The 18,373-nt window shown below is 36.7% G+C and overlaps 1 protein-coding gene across 2 annotated transcripts in view; it reads right to left on the bottom strand.

Annotated features, from left to right (window-relative positions):
• RIT2 (Ras like without CAAX 2) overlaps positions 1-17,244 on the bottom strand; it is a 195,739-nt gene extending 178,495 nt beyond the window's left edge. For both annotated transcript variants that reach the window (XR_012584874.1, XM_074569498.1), the window contains exon 1: positions 16,776-17,244. Coding sequence is in view for 1 of the 2 variants with exons in the window: in XM_074569498.1 (XP_074425599.1) it covers positions 16,776-16,878 (103 nt within the window). In the remaining variant the exon portion in view is untranslated. The remainder of the gene's footprint in view (positions 1-16,775) is intronic.
• Positions 17,245-18,373: the final 1,129 nt, after the last annotated feature.

Raw genomic sequence — 18,373 nt, 5'->3', positions numbered from 1 at the left:
ATCACTAGACTATATATTTTCAATTTAAAGGGGAGCATTATTGTCGCTGAAATTGTAGATGGTTTTAACAGAGGAAGAATATCTTCAAAACAAGTTTAAGTGAAGCCATCATATATAGACATATTATATAAAAAAGTTCCTATTCTGCAATAATAGGAGCTGATACTGAATACAACAATTTATCATGTTCAAGCACTCTCCACATCTATTACAGCCACCCCTACCAACATTTGAATTCTGGCTATTCCCACCTATCCTTTGGCAACTAGTCATCCTAGTTGCCTAGTCATCTAGGCTTCTCTCAAACAATGGAAGACATTAAATATCTCTAGGATTGTGCAACTTGCTCTGTCAACCATAGAGAGACCCTACCTATCTAGACTTGGATAACATTTCCAGAAGCTGATATTAGGCAAGATGAATTTAAGCACTGTAACCTAAATTTCTCCCCACAGAGTTTCCTGCACGCTTCTTTCTGGGAAATCCCAGAGCTGCCTGAATCTTGAACACCTAATTAGTTCTTTCATATTTAGGTCTACCAACATTTAAAATAAACTATTAATTGTCTTTTGGAGTTTCAATTTGGGAGGAATTCTCAAAGAAGAGGAATAACACTGGATCCTGACAAAAACATGGCCAAGAAGAAACTGGCTGTGCCTCCTCATCTGCTCAGTAATTCAGTAGTTGTAGCAAGTAGGCATTCATGGTTCCTTTTCTGTTTGAGGAGATACACACTAATTTCACTCTAGTTTACCAAAATGTGTTACAAACTCTCTTTCCTTGAATCATTATGTCTAGTTGTAACATTTTTACAGAATTTATCTTAGTGTTTATCACGTTTGTCTTAATTTGCTTATTGAGATGACCTGGACTCTAAAGAAATTGCTGCATGAAGTTCAAAGAACTTGTCACCTGGTACCAGTCACAGAACTATGCTGCACGTGATGACCCATTGTGGCTTAAGTATCTACTAAGATGCATCATTTAATAGCTTTTTAAAAGTATTCTGCATTTGAAGTTCAGAAAGCTTGTTTCCTACAAAGGAAGGCAAATATCTCTGGTCTCATTTTACAGATAGGCAACAGAAGCAGAGAGATGGGGTGTACACCAGATCATAAAACACAGTAAAAACATGCTTGCAATATCTTTCTGACTTCCACCAGTGTAAGTATCAACTGCCACAATAACAATACCAGTGATGTGATTGTTACACATCATGCAGCTTACATTTCTTTTTATTTATAAGTAAAAGCTGAGGTCATCAATCATACAGATTTACATATTTAAAAACTGAAAATTAAAATCCAGTCCCAGATTTATGACTGTCTGGGCGCTACTAGTTCACTCAACCTTTTTGTTTCTTTTCAATGCCCAAAAACTAACAAGTAAATGCAGAGCTCATAAAAATATGTATAAGCCAAGATGGTGACAGGGGAAACAACACAGAAATACACAGCCTCAAGCTACAGTCATAAGCACTACATTAGACCAAATGAAATAGTGAAGAAAATAATTTTTTAATTACTTGTATATTTTTTTATTAAAATTATGTCCATCAAATTAACTTAATCAAAAGAAAGTGGGATAAAACTTCATCTGCCTTCCAGAACTGGCACTTCAGTCGGTTTTGTCCACTGCATACTTTGATACTGACTACCGGGGCTGTTAAGTACATGGTAATGATCTTTGGGAATCACCATTCAGAACTGGCCATTCCTTGCCATAGGGCAGATATAAAGATTTGGCGAGAATGCTGACAAGGCACAGAAACTACCACACTTTGAAAAATACCACCTGGACATTGAGAAGTGCAGCCAGTATCAGAGAGATGACGAGAACTGCAGTGGGAAGGCAGCACTGCTTTCCTCCTCTTGTGTCTATTCTGCATGGCACCAAAATTGCCTGGGACACTGCAGCTGATCCATTCCACTGTCTCAGCTGCGCTGCACTGTGTCTGATTTCTCCATGTGGTTGATATTGGCTCAGAGTTACTGAGCTGTAATAGAACAGCTAAACTGAATGGTCTTAGACTTCAAAAGCAGTTTGGCTTCCCAGAATGACTTTCAAATACAGTGCAGCATGGAGAATCCCGGGACAGAATTGAAGACTTGGTTTGGAGGATGAGTGAAATACTGGCCGGTGCTGACCTGCACTATGGGTTTCAACAGATTCCTTCCAGGAAAAACAGTTCAAAGTGATTTAAGTGATTTGGAACTATAGGTACTTTAGCAGTGGCACCAAATGTTAGCGATACTGACCCACATTCTACCAATTATGATTTAATGATGCTATAAATATGGCATTCTTCATTTCAACTGCACAAAAAAGTAGCATGCCATAAATTTCCTCTTGTGTGAAAAAGCTACAAGAACTCTGCAAGTACCTTGGCACCTGACTGCAAGACTCAGATGGATTCAATGCTGGTGCTCCCCAGAAACAAGTGAGACTGCGTCTGGACTAGAAATATTTCTGAACCACTGTGTGTATCGCAGAGATGGCTTACAAGTAAGCCATACGTGTGCAAGCTGTACAGCAGAACTGCCTCCATGCCACCAAGATGCCCATCTGTAGTTATATTCCAACATAGATGTTTCTAAGAAAAGTGAGGAAACAAAGAAACAACAGATAGTTTTGCAAGAGCAAAATTATAAACAAGGGGAAAAGAGAAGGAAAATAATGATGGCCCCCACTGGTTTTGGGGCCTTCGACAGCAACTCATCAAAACACAAGAACATGGCAGTACCAACATATGATTAATATGATATAAACATGATGTCACAGACACAAACTACAAAGAAAAATTAAACCTCCTTTACTCCGTTTCAGACTATAAATTGCAGTACTGGGTCTGGCTGGGGGGGAGTTAATTTTCTTCGTGGCAGCCTGTATAGTGGTATGTTTAGGATCTGTAACTCAAGCAGTGCTGATAATACCCCCATGTTTTGCCTATTGCTGAACAATGCTTGCGCAGCAACAAGGCATTTTCTTTTTCCTGCTCTGCACCCAGCATATTGGCTAGGGGTAGGCAAGAAAATGGTAAAAGGCACAGCTAAGCCAAACTGACCAAAGAGCTATTCCATTTCTTATGATGTCATGCTCAGAAATAAAAGCTCAAGGAAAGCAGGAGGAAACGGGGACTTTCGTGGTTGTGGCTGTAACCATTATATCTGCTGAGGCCCTGCTTTTCAGGAAATGGCTAAAAATCTGCCTGCCAAAGGTAGGCAGAAGCAGTGAATAAATTCTTTATCTTCCTTGCTGCTTGCCTGCAGGTTTTACTTCAGCTATTTAACTGTTATTTCAAGGCACAAGTCTTCTCACCTTCCCCTTTCTCTCTTTTATGTAGTAGGACAGGGGAGCGAGCAAGTGATGGGGTGGGTGGCTGTTGGCTGGAGTCAATCCACCATAAGTGCTTACCAAAAAACTTATGTCTTAAACTCTAGAAACTTTTTTGTAACCCAGGAACATATATCCTGTTAGCTATTCTCTTCCATAATGTACAAAACATGCTTGAGGTTCTTTTTCCTAGAAATTCTGTTATAAATTCTATTATAATATTTGCTGGACAAAAGATTATTTGATACTTCTCCCCAAATATACAGAAATCACTGGAGTAACTCCTACATCTTCCCCTCTCTCTGTTCCATCGCATTTAACCATGCACTGTTTTAACTGTTTCAGTATAGATTTTTGGGTGGGCAGGCAGAACACAGGGGACAAGACATTCTATGTTAATTTCAAAGAGAGAGTCAGGAACAAAGGCGGATTTCTTTCTTCAGCTGCATAATTTTTCCCTGTTTCTCTCCCTCCCCACCTACTCCGGTGTGAGTGGCTTCCTGATTTAGAGGCATGCATTTGTATGGAAATCTCAGCATAAGAGAAAAGAACTGTGTTCTTTCTGCTCTACTGCTAAGGTCAAGCAAAGATCCTGCGTTAAGCTGCCAGTTTTGTGTGTGGTACGTGAGGCAGCACGGAACACAAATTGCATTTCCACTCTCTCCCTTCAGCTCTTCTTTTAAACGCCACAATACTGACAGTAATCACTGAGCTGAACAGACAGGACACAGAAGACACCGACGGAACAAATAAGCCCCATCATATCTTGGTTTTCCAGTGCTAAAGTAAACAAATATATATTTGGTTATCAGTTTAGCTAGAGAAGCTTCTGAAGATAAGTAAGTTTTTAACATTGGGTCATTGTGGGAAACTCGTCATATGTTAAGCATCCTGAAATTAATATAAATATAGCAATAAATCAGAAATGTAAAAAATTTAAAATTGGAATGGAACAACTATTTCACAAGAGATTACCAATCTAAGCTCTTCAACACTGCTGTATTCCTGGTAACATATTTTATTAGAAGGAAAGACACTTAAAGTAAGTTTATGAAAAAGATTAAAATAATTTTGAAAGATAGCATGGGCTCCACATGCTGTACTAACACAAGCAAGTGGTATTTTACATTTCGCACATCCTCATAAATTCTACCATATACTTGAAGGTAGACCCTGCAAGAAAATAGAGCTAAAAGTGAGAGGAAAGAAATAAAACTCAGAAGCAAGTAATTCTAACGCCAGCTTCTTAATGATTTTTTAGCAACACGTTATACACTAAACCTGACAAGAATTATTCGTAGCATTTGCCTATTGTATTGAACTGTGAGCCAGGGAAATCTTTGATTCCCTCAGAAACTTTCATCACGGTGCAAGGTGGTATTCTGTCCACCTAGGTCATTTCCTGAGCAATCACGTCTACTACAGCCTATCTAATCTGTTCCCAACCCACATCCTGCTTTTGTTGTGACTAAATTAACATCAGTGGTGTCAAAGATATTCCCATCACTTCCAACCCTGTGAAGTATTCACTGCCTACAATTTTTGTCAACTTCATTGGAGATACTCAGAGTCAGGAAGGTAACAGTTAAAAATTTCTTGGAACAAAAAAATTAAATTTCTGCCCTTTTCCTGATAATAAACAAGGAGAAATACACTTCATTCATGCTTATAAATGTATTTGAATTAGACCATCATAAAGTATCCCAACATACAAAAATGGTTTAACTAATACTTGAAACTTAATATACTAATACTTATCCAGCAGATACAGTGATGCTTTAGAAACGTATGATACAGCTTCACAAATTGGTTTGATCCCAAGTTCTTTTTTCAAAAATGGCATTGAGGAATAAAGGCTTTCTTTCACCAAATAATTCTATTCTTTAAACATACTGTCACTGTCAATCAGCAGAAGTGGTTATCTCACTGGATTTTGCAGAGCTTTCTATAATTCTTTGAATAACACATTGGCACTAACTATTTTCCTTAAAGAATGAAAATGCGCATTACTTCACACTTAAATAAATCTTACATGAGTATGTTTCAATGATATGTGTATTTAAATGTGTTTATAGTCACTGGCATTTTGTTTTGATTTTTCCTCCTGCCACCATTTGTCCACATTTGATTATAAGGAGGTAGCTGTTTGTTTACAGGCAAGTGTGATGAGCAGAAAAGCTAGGGAATGAGAGCAAAGGTAACAGCTGGGACACAAAGAATAAGAGAAAATATATAGAAATACTTATCTTTTTGGTTTACATCTTGACATTTTTCCCAGTTTGGGGAAAAACGGAACTTAATTTTATTACCTGGTACTGAGTGAAATACATCTCTAGTACCACTGCGATTCATTATTTTATTTGATATTTTGGGGCGTGGATGGGAATAATTCTTCAAAGAACAGAGAAGAGTCTGCTGACAAATGCTGGTCCTCTCATTGATTTCACTAGGTGCTAAGTACTAAGGCTGGGGTCCACAGACTCCTCTCGGTTCTGGATGACTGTAAGAAACTATACAGGAGAAGAATTTATATTAATGTTAGATTTACACAGCCTTGTCCATAGCTGAGGCAAGCTTCTACAGCACCTGAAGGACTGGAAAAAAAAGCGCCATGCCAAGAAAATTTGTGTTGCTTCCTCTCCAGCTGCCTGTTCTAGAAAGCCAGCAGGGTAGAAACATGGGATAAGAAGTCACACAAGCAGCATAAAAATGCAGTAACATGACCTCTGTACACTTTTTGGACACCAATACCTGCAGAAGATGTTGGGGTATAACCGTGGACCAATAGCATCTAGTAGGATAAGCACAATGAAAAGACAGCACCTGAAACCTTTGCACTTTGAAGTATGAACTACTGCCCTTTGATTCTATCTGTTTACTCCCTTATAATTATTTTTACTCATCTTTATCTACTTTTCTGTTTTCTCAACCTTTTTCCTGTACCTCTGGTTGGTTTTTTTTTTTTCTAATTTCTTGTTCTCTATTCTTAGTTGTTCCTCTCTGTTACGTTTCTCCCTCACACTGCTTGGTTTGTTTCTTTTATATATTTTGATGTGTTTGGTTTTTTGTGTTGTTTTTTTTTTTTCTAACCTCAAATATCACAGACATTTGTCATTTTGGGCATGTTATCTGAAAAAAAAAAGTGGAATTTTATGTGATTTACTACTTCTTGTTATGGCAGACATTCAATAACTTTTAAGTATCTCAATTAATTTTCACAGAGGAAAGATGTAAGAAATGGGTCCTTCAATTTCCACTTTTCTAAAAACAGAGTACCCACTGAAGGACAGACTATGATGTAAATTCACAGCTACTATTAGACACTGGAAAATCCACTGAAACCACTGTAAGTGAAAGAAAGGCATTGGAAACCAGGTTTCTGGACCTCATGGGAGGATACTTGATTACTGCGCTAGATTGCTCTTTCATCTCCTCTATTCGCAGTAGAGAAATAAAGTGACTCTAGAGCATACCTACAAACATAAGGAGAACTCATGAGGCCCGGGAATACATTCTTTGGGTGTATGCAGAGGCACATACTGTATGAAGCAGACCTCTGGTATAGTGCTTGTGATGAATGAACAGACGACCCTGTCACCAGACAACCTAAGTAAGATTGTTCATTGTGTAGAAAATGTCTAACAATTACTTTTTATTTAAATTGAGAAAGGAACATCATTTCTGTTTATTAAAGTTCCAGACAAAATTTTAGAGAAGGGGAAACTTTACAGCCTGCCTGTCATTCTGCATGATTTAAGAAGATAGAGTTCTGCTGATTTGAAACAATGAAGAATTTGTCAATATTTGGTTTTGGTTTTGAACATTCTGAGTAAAAATCTTAGACAACGGTATATTTTTTGCAAGCCGCTAAAGACACATTTCTGTAAAGACACTGCAGTCCTGTTCGGCAGGCAACAGTTCAGCATGACACAACTGTCATGCAGGTAGTAGGCTAGTAAACTTACTAAAGGAATAATAGTATCTGACAGAGAATAAGAATTTAATCTATGGATCCTTTATTTTGTGCATGTGAAAATGGACAAGAATTGCAGAATTACAAAACTCCATCGCACTTCAACAAGATTGCAAGGAAAGAAGTTAAACAACGGCTCTTCTCATAACTGTAGTCAGTGTAAGCTAAAGTACTACATGCATCAGTCTCTCAGCTGCTGACAGCTTTTACTTTACAAAAGCTCATGAAATTAATTTTTAAAATTGGGTGGGTCCACCTTTGAGTCCCCTGAAATAACTAGTTTAGTTCTTGGGTTTCATCTGAATGAAAAAATGAAACACTGCTTTACAACATGTTAACTGAGTTGAAAACATACCTCGTTTGGAGACCAGAATCACAATAGCCCAACTTGGCAACTGCTGATACAGTCTGTTATGCACACACACACACACATACACACACTGTTCTTTTTGGATATTCTCCACACAACTTGAAATAAAGTGGTTTTAGACAGAGTCTCCACTGGGATCTGGTTAGCGGGTGGGTAATGCATTAGCAAATCACTATAGCTTGCAGCAAGCTGTCTTCCCAAGATAGAAAGACCTGTGAAACTGGGACCCTGCACAATGCTTTGGTAAAACTCGATACCTGTCAGTGGAGCTTGTGAGCATGATGATTCTTCTAGCTTCTAGGAAAAAAAAAATGGAGAGACTTGCACGCATAAAGGGAGACTAATTAAAGTCAATGAACAAATTGAAAGTGGAAAAGGATTACCAGAGGAATGGAAAGAAATAAAATGGAAAGTGTGGAAGAAAAGAAAATGAAAGCAGCAAGAGAAGGAAAAGAATAAATCTTTCCTAATTTTGCTTTCAAGAATGTCCCTAATGGATTTAATCTCATCCAAATTCTAGCAGAGAGCATGTGTTGAAAATGCTGCAGATGGCTCAGCTCAGCAGCAGGGATGGCTTGGAAGGGAAACAATTCCTGTGGCTGCCCCACCAGACTGTTTACAGCAAAGATACCGACAGTGCCCAGTCATTGTCATGAAACAATGCTTGTTCCCTTATTTGAGACCTCAATCTGGGCATTTCAAATGACAGACTTGTGTGTGTTGGAAACCAGGAGGGTCCTTGATAGTTCAATTCCTGTTGTTGAGAAACAGCCCAGAAGGTTTCCTATTTCTTAAGAGCAAGCAGTACGAATGAGAAAAGCCAAGCAGTATGCATCTCACTGAAATTCTCACTGTGTAAGTGAAGCTTTCTTTCAGTAAATCACACCAGGAAAAGCAGATTCATTAATATAACCTTCCATGAGTTCTAATCACTTCACATCATTGTTCACTTAGAAGAGGTTTAGATGAAGGTCCCGCATCAGTATATCCCACTTCCATCAGCAGAACAGAGAACAGTTATTTTGCAAGTGGTGAGCTAAAAGATCTACGTACCTTGCACCTGCGCAGCTTCCCAACATATACATTAGGTGGCCATTACTGTTAGGGTACCACCTCAGCATGTTTCCAGTTATACAGGAGCCCTTATACTCTAAAGGATACACTTTAGCTCTGTGTGAGGCAACATAAAGCACTTGTTTTGTACACAACAAACAAGTCCAGTCTTGAGACGAGCCTTAGCATCTCTCTTAAGCAGTCTGAACATAAAGAAAGATGCTGCTTATACACATCAATAATGCCAGATCAACCACAAGTCCAGATAATTTTTAACACATTTCATAACTTTGAGGATGACAGTAGTCCTTTTCCTCTATAAAAGGGTTTGAAGACTCTAAGCGCTTTTCCCAGTCAGGTATATTTGCTCATTAATGCTCAATCTCTGTAATGTATTATTCTATCTTAAATTAGCAAAACCAAGTACACTAATACAACTTTTACCTACCTGTTTCTTTCAAAGACTATTCCACAATCTCCTCCATTTGCTTTTAAGCAAATGGTTAAGGATACATACTGCTTTTATTAACCAAAGGAATTCAGGCATGAAGGTCTCATACATCTCTAATTATACATGTTCTAATTCTAATTTTACCACTTAACTGATTACTCTCCATTAAGCAATTCTTGTCCCTTTCCTCCTCAAATTTTGGAAAATGTCTTCTTCTATTGATATTTATTTCCTTCAAATATCATACATTCTCTGTCCCCTGTGCCAAAGGGGCACAGACAGTGACCAGCCCACTTGCTAGCCTCATCCAAATGGATATTGATCATCTGGGTGTTATGATGGGAGAAGCTGGACAGATCAGCCCATTCACATTACAGCTGCATCCAGACCCATTTACATTAAATCACTGTATACATATGCAAGTTGCACAACAAAGAATCATGGACTACTGGTTGAGAGAGTTATTTGAATATAGTCATACTAATTTGTCATTATAAATCATATTGTGTCTGCCCTTTTATCATCTCTGTTGGTCTTCTCTGAACTGTCACCTATTTATTAGATGGCTTCTGCTATCAAAGAAACCAGAACTGCAGACAGCTTTCTCAGTAGCCCAGTGGTATCTCATATGCAGAAACCATCCTATTAAATGCAGGAGACATAATGGAATCCTCCACCCTTCCAGCCATTGAATTATGTGAACTGGCAAAATAATGAAAACATCTTTAACTCATTTCCCTGGGGCAAATAATTCTGGCCACCAGATCTGCCTATAGTCAAGGAAATTAATGAATAAGCAATGTTTTTAATCCTTTCAAGTGGATAACAAACGCACTAAAGATAAATGACAAATATTGGAAACGAGTCCAGAATTATTTGAATCATCAGCTTCAGTAGTAACAACCCAGTAAAATACTTCCAAAATAGGATAACACATATGGAAATGCAGAATTCGGGTCATCATTAGAGATGTGATAGCACAGGTGACTACGCTGGGGGAAAGACCAAGTAACATAAGGGTTACTGCAGATATTTCTCTGTATGTGATCTCTGTGAACTATACCTGAACAAAAGAATTCATTATTCTCAGAGGAACAAAAAAGGACTGTCAAGAGGAAACCAGTAAGCAATATTTCTTCTAGTAAGAGCACTAGAAGAACAGCATGGCAAGTTTTGAAATTCATATTCAGAAAGTGATGTGGAAATACTTAGGCACTCAAATTAAGGATACAAAATAAGCAGAAAAATAAGCTTCTAGAAGTGAGGTTTCACATGCTTAATGTATTTGAAAAGCAAGAAGATCAAGATGTGGACCGATCATTGTCTATAGGTATTAACACATAGGAAAATAAGAAAATAGGGAGTTTTTTAAAGTTGTTAATAAAGAACTTAAAATGGCTAGAGATTGGAATTACACAAAATCAAGCTTGGCATGAATTCAATAACCTATCTGTAAAGGTAATTAAAACACAAGAGCAGTTTTGTTATCAAAGATCACAAATATATCAGAACTCTGTATTCATAAAGTCTCCAGTGCTTAATCTGGTTTATGGGAAAAACTGGAAGCTGCCCATAGCCAGGAATGTGGTTGTCTGTCATTTATGGGCCTTCTCTACAATCTTTTTTTTTCATGGAGAAAATACAACCTACACAACCATCAATCTGCATATAACATTTGTAATTCTTCATTAAAACTATGACTGTAATTCAGTTTACAGTATCTCAGACATGACAAACTTTGCTGGCAGCTTCCAGTGTTCATTTGGGATTTTTTCTCCATAGATACATAATTGTCAAGAAGTATTACTATATCTTTGGGGTTTTACCACTGTTAGTATTCTATTCTTTCCTCCTCCTTCCCCAGCCTTGCACTGACACTTTGACATCAGCTCACAGCTGATCACAGGTTACAGTCAGTACTATGAAGTGATCAAAGGAATTTATATGTCATTTTGACTGATCAATACCCTAATGCTTTCAAAACTATTACCAAGCAAGGACATTTTTCTCTAGTAAATAAACAGATATCCTTTTTTTAAATATTTTTGCTTCATTTGAACTAGTATCATTAATTATTTTCCTGAAATTACTAGGGTCTTATACTTGGCCGTAAAAATTCATGTTACCTTTTTTCAAACAGAGGATGATAAGGAAACAAGCATTTCTTTTCAAAGGGATGCAGATATGTGTCTTTATTAATTGGGTATCTCAATTTCTACTCCAGTTAAAAAAAAAAAAAAAACATGGTTATTTGTTCAGTCACAGGAGAAGGAGCACCACATTAGACACCAAAAACTATACTTATGTTTAATTTTTTTGGGAAAAAAAGCAATTTGGTTTGCCTTAATTGTAATCCACAGCATATCCAGACACTTGAAAGGCTACTTTTTTCACCTTAACTCATACTGAGCAGCAACTTAATCCACTTTCATTTTGGCTATCGGTTTGGCTCAGAAAACAATAGAAGGCCAGATTCTTTCCTTTGATCCATTCGCTAGGCATTTAGGGAAGCATAGCTGTATCTGAGAATGGATTGAGGAAAAACAAAAACCAAACCAAATCAAACTCCCCACCAGAAAAAAAAAAAAAAACAAAAACTGCCGAGAAGGCGTTTGATCAATGTATGAAGTGTTTGCTACAATACTGAGCCTTGTGATGGTGTAAGAACACCATCAGCAGACCCAAATGGTACTTTTCAACTTTAGCTCTTTTGATGCCAGCGGAATCTCTATCTTTGCTCCTCATCCCTTTCCACTGTAGCCTGGATCATATGCTAATTTATCTCCAAAGCATTAACAAACAGCTGGAGTGAGACACTTCTCCAGTACACACTCCCTGGTGCTACCTCTGTTTACTGGGGACTCTTGTTATGAGGACATGCTTGAAAAGAATAACCACAGAGTTCACTTTATCTAGGCAGAATAAGAGGTTGATCACATAAATAAAAGAAACTTGGGGATTTAGTTTGAATCATAGTACAAAAGTTCCCACATCACAAAAAACATTTTTGTTTTCACACATTTTGGAACTTTTTTTGTACACACAATCCTGAAATGAATTGGATGCATCACCTGTACTTGTAGAAATACGGCATTTGTGCAACAGTGGCAAAAAACAAAACAAAACAAAACAAGGAAATCAATGGGGTAAGCATGAATCCCCTAACTAGTTCAGGTTGAGAAACACATTTCTTCATACTTTTCCTCTAACAATCCTAGAAGAATCTTTTCTTAATTCTTTCTCTTCCCCTCTTTTTTATTTTCTTTAAGATTGAAGTCTAGAAATATGTACCTAAATGTTTTCCAAACCTGTATATTAAAACTAAAAATATATTAGTCTTACAAAAATCTTGGGGTAATTATTTGACAATTCCTTTTTTTTTTTTTTTTTGCAGTGGCAACAAATAAACTGGCAATCAGTCTGAGAAATAAATCTTGAAAAATGCATATTTTCTCTAAGATAAAAAAAACCCAACTTATAAGCAACAAATATTCATTAGTTTTTGAATGTTTAAAAAATTCCTCTTCTCATCTAAAGTGCAACTTTCGCAGGACAGATAGCATGAAATTCACTTTGCATCTGTGATACACTCATTCTATGGAGAAACATGTAATTCATTTACCAGGAAAAACAGTAGATTATCTTCACCTTTAAATAAAGCAACTTTAAATAGCATTAGGGGGAAAGAAAAAAAAAAACACGACAAAACGAAACAAACAAACAAAAAAACTAGAAACATTTTCCTTCAGGCAAGATAGATTATGCTGCAATCTGATCAACAGTTAAAGGATGCCTAGATAATAACAATTTTTCATTAGACAGAGGTTTTCTATTTTATTCAGTTGCACAGGTACATCAATTTTTCTGTTCCTTTTGGTAGCCACTGTGCAACCCCTCGGTTAATTGTTGCTAATGTTTTGCAGAGTGTACTACAGTAATTATTGTTATTAGTGTAATTAGTTTGCTAAATATAAGCCAACAATGCATGGTCTCAGCATTTAACTTCTATTTGTGTATATTTTTTGTAACACTGAAAAATAGAGTTAAACCCAGAGGTCTGAGCTCCATCAGACTAGGGACCATGTGAGTACAAGATTCACTGTCCAGATGCAGATCTCTGAAGGCAGTTGTAAGGAAAACCAGTTTCAAAACCAATAAGATTCTTAGGGTTTAAACCCTACATTACGTAACTTGAGGTAGGTTTGAACAGTACTGAGCTCACCTGAGATTTGTCATCAAACGAGATAAGACCAAGTGTAAAAATATATTTTTTTTTAAATTTAAATTTACCTGTCATTAGAAATGTGTAATTTCAGTACGAAGTATAATCAAATGAGAGTCATTAATTTTATTTTGTTTTATTTCAGTTCAGTTCAGTTGGGTTTAATTCCTGGTTCTAGCCTAATTTGGGGCTGAACTTACAGCAGAGTGTATAGCTGTTCTTGATGTCAGACACAACCTACACAAAGTAATAAATTAGCATATTACTCTGAAAACAAAAATAGTTCTATTTTCAGAAGCCTTAGAAAAGATACCTCATTCTAGGGAATCTATAAGCTATACTTATAGCACAGAAATTCCCAGCAAGATTTACATATAGCTTTGTACATTTTAAGTAATCACCACTATTACCTGTTTTTTCTGAACAGGTAATAGTGGTGGGTTATGCCCCTATAAAATAGTGTCAGAGATTTTTTTTTATTTATTTATTTTTCTGGGACTGATCTTGAAATGCGAGGACCCTTAATTAACAATTCTTAAACCATTTTTCGTGTACATGTCATTACTCTGAATGTGGTGGGTATCAGACTTGGATGTGCTGAGTTTATCTTCTATTACCAATTCTTGTGAAATTTCTGCTACACTGAATAGTCCAAATAACAGGATGTTGGCTGTCCTCCTGAATGGTCTGCCATCTTGGAACACAGAACTGCAGCAACAAGCCTGGCAACCCAAAGCAAATATTCTATAAACATGAGCATCAAAAGAACATCCACTGTTGGTGTCTTCTTCCTCATTCCTTCTTGCCTACACATGCAATCACCACCCTCAGCCCCCTGTAATGAGCATGCAATTTTCAATGCAAAGACCTTCATACACACAGTATGAAGTGGCACAGTAAGAGAGCAGAAGAGGGTGGGAAACAAGGTCAAAATGCCCAGGGGATCTCCAGAAGTGAATATGTCAAGGGCAAAAAGAAATCTTATAACATTTCTGTAGCTTGGTTCTTTAGGAATTTTTCCAAACTTGAATTATTTAATATTGAACAAGATGAGGAATCTTAAGGCTTTAATCCAAAAGAGGTTTCCCACTCAGAAACTTAATTCCAGCTGTTACTATGTTACTATGACTTAAAAAGAGAATGAGGAGGGAGAAGAAGGGGAAAAAACACAGGTTATTGTTAATACATCATCCCATATATCACTTATCTATCAAACTCTAAATTGAAGATCAAGCTTTTTTGAATCTCCCATCCTTATTCTACTCTGACACTGTTTTGTGGCTAAATTCATGATTTCCTGGACAGCTGAATCTAGGTCATTAGAGAAAAGCAGAGCTCATCTTCGAGAATGAAAGTAGTCATTCAGGCCTTTTTCTGCATTTAATCCAATGTAAATTAATCCTGACTATACATCAGTTAGAATGAGTTCATAATTTATGGAATTACATCAGTTTTCTCTTATCTCTATCAGAATTCTATCAGCTGCACTATCTTTCAGGATTCTACTGAATTATTTCATGCCCAGTCCACACTGGAAGTTCATAGTCAGTAAATGATGAACAGCCCACCTCCTGTCTTCTAGACTCTCAATTCTCAGTTGCCGTTTTTTTCCCCCAGAAGTTTCACTTTTGTGAAAACAACTGAAGGTTTTCATTAATTGCCATTGGATGTCATGGCTATCCATTTCATCCTATTTTTATTTCTCTAGATCACACATATACCCAATTCTTCTTGAATAATTACGTGGCCCTCAGCTTTGGAGATCTATCTTTACCTTTGAAGGTTTCAAGGTTTTATTTTCATTAAATCAACACCTAATATTTTTTTGAACAAGGAGATTTGAATAAACTTAATTTGTGCTTCACAACACTTATCTAATAGTAAATGGTAACTCTAAAATTTCCTCAATATGTATATAAAATTTGGCTTTTTTGATTCAGTTATACTATTAATATATATTGTATAGATTGTATATCTTTTGTATATCTGTAATATCTTTTGCTTTGGTGAATGAGTCTTCAAAATGACATGGTTCTTTCAATAATATGTTTGGACAAAATTGCTGCCATCTTTTGGATGCACTAAGAGGAAAAAAAAAAAAAAAAGAAAGGAAAAAAAAATGACATTTTACTGAAAGTTCCAGCTGACACATCCTGGATACCTGACATACTGGAAAGTTACTCCGAGATAACCAATATTTTCTTCTTTTCAATTTTATATAGTGATCATCACATAACATCTGTGCAAGAATTGTTTGCTTGGTTAAGCAATACTGACGAGAAATAGCTTTCACTGAAAGATGTGCCACTGAAGTTGAAGTCAAACATAACAAGAAAACAGAGATTGTGGACACAGAGAGGAAATTATATCCACTCCCAATATTTAATTTTTTGCATCTGTACCTTGTCTTGTTTGAATGTAAAATAAAACTTCTTTGGTCTAAACAATTATTACAGTTTAGTGTGACAGCTTTTATATCCTGAAATTTCTTTCGAATTTAGCCTGGATATGTTATATTATCCTATTTTTTGTTGTTTGTTTTCTTCTTCTCTGTTTCTTTTGAATTTACAGAAGATGTAATCAAATTCTTGTTGTACGGCTAGCTCAAAACACTGGCTTCTGAGGCAAACACTGCACGTTCAGCAAAGTCTTTTTAAGAAAAGAGAATGTGTCAGTGAGAATAAATCAAAGATGATAATATCTGGGAAAAAGAAAACACTGTCTGGAGAAAATAATGACTCCTCTGAATAGATACTATTGTCAGACACTAGCATATGTTGCCAGCACTGGACAGTGATATTAAAATATGCTTCAAATCTACCTTATCGCCTGGAGTGAGACTCAGACACACATTCTGTAACTGTCCGGACAGGAGAGAAGACTAAGACCAGCTGAGCCATAAAGACACTCAGAAAAAAAAGTCAAAAGAAGATGTGGTGAAGAAAACAGAGTCACTGTAGGCATCCTCCTCACTTTGCACTGTACAGATGACTTTGCAGCTAGTTTCATTTCTGCTTGGGCGCAAGGACTGGCAGGCCCGCAAGTTATGTCCACACTAACCAGCAAAACATCACCCCCCACCAAGTGTTAGAGTGACATGACCACTTGCTCTTAAACTCACAGCAGCAAGCTCACCACTCTCTCCTCATATACAACGGAGCCAAGATCGGTTTTACAAAAATATCCAATTATAAAGTCTTACAGTATTTCTGTCTGTAATAAATTAAGCTGACTCATTGCCCCAATCATGAATTATAGTCTTTTATGCAAGAGAAAGAGGAATGAAAGCCCTCATTAAACAACATTCTTGTTCTGTAAACTTTACACTCCCCGTTCACCCCTTCTCCCCAAAAATGCTATTGCTCAAACTTACCGCTTTTGCCAACTCCCCCTGCTCCTAGCATCACCACCTTGTACTCTCTGGAGCCTGCTGAAGAATTGCTGGAGGTGCTGATCATTTCATTTTCTAGCTCCATCTTGCACGAGGCAGAAAAAGGGAGCAAAAGGGAAGAAAAAGCAACTGACAGGTGCTTTCCCTGATCTTAAACAACTATAAAAGCTGTGTTAGGAAAAGAAAAAAAAAAAGCAGAAAGGAAAGGTATAATGCAAGAGGTACGATTTATCAGCCTCACACTCGCTGCTGTGCCTGTGTTAGCTGGAGAAGGTCTCATAGCAACCACTTTAACAGCTTCCAATAAAAATCTTTCTCTGCCCCCTCCCAGCTCGGTATCATTCTCTGTGTTTCTTTTCCTGGACAGAAGCAGTTTTGTGAGACTCAAGAGCCCTGGTACCTCTGGGTGTTGCTGTGTTGTTGGAATCAAATTAAGCAGAGCCTCCAGAAAAAGAAAATGGATCACATTTCTTAATTATGATCCTTGTTATTCTATGTAGCACTTGCTTGAATCTTAAACAATAATAAAACAGATCAGAGAACCTCCTTGCCACCTTGGAGTTAAATACTAATCCTACGTTCACCAAGTTTGCTTGATTTACATTTAATACTATTAAAAGTGAAACAAGCAACAACTTTTAAGTCTTTGTTCTTCATGATGCTTATTGCAAAGGACAGAAGTTTTCTAAGGTTAGGTTTGCCCACAGATCAATTCTCTTTTAGTTCAGTTTGCATCAATTATTTACAGGAATAAACTTTTTGAAAAAAGGTTTGTATTTTTCTTTTTTCCCCCACAAAATTTCAGAAAAAGATTGGGACTGAAGGGAGGGGGAAAGATCCAGAACATATCCATGTAAGCAAAGAATAAAACCAAACTGTTATAAGCATTTCATACTAACTTCAAGTGGTTTATCTGTTCAGATCAAATAAATAAGAAAAGAAGAAAGCAAAACCTTTGTGAATGACATCCAGCCTGAAAATCTCCCATTAGAATTATTCAGTGAAAACTTATAAAAAAACCCTGCAGCTCTTCATTTCTGATGATATCCTTAATAGATCTAGTATATATAAAGAATGTGATAAGTAATAAGACACTTTCCCAGCTTTAACTGTTATACAAAATTTTTGAGGACCAAAACCAGATGAAATTATTGAGACAGGGAAATAGAAGCAGGGGAAGCAACTAGTAAAGTATCTCCAATTATTTCACAGTGAGTAAATGTTCAACATTACACAGGAATATAGAATTAAAAGTTGAAATCAAAAGGAAAAAAAAAAAAATCATAGCCTGATTAAGGACATGATTTAAAGAAAGTTAGGAAGGAGGCGAAAAAGTATGCAAGGGTATATGTATGCAAGATAATTTAATGGACTAAGAAAATACATGATTAAAGAGAAGAGACACATAGGTATGATAATAGAACTATAATTAGAATGGAGAAGGTGAACAGGACATGAATATTCATTTTGCCTCTTAACACAAAAATTATGAAACCTCAGATGAAACAGACAGGAGCTGGGTTCAAAACCAAAGTACTTACAAGAGTCACGCTGACTTAAGGAACTTCTCTCCACTTGAT

The sequence above is a fragment of the Larus michahellis genome, chromosome Z (assembly GCF_964199755.1).
Source record: "Larus michahellis chromosome Z, bLarMic1.1, whole genome shotgun sequence".
Lineage (NCBI taxonomy): Eukaryota > Metazoa > Chordata > Aves > Charadriiformes > Laridae > Larus > Larus michahellis.
This window is presented reverse-complemented; position numbering and strand designations above follow the sequence as displayed.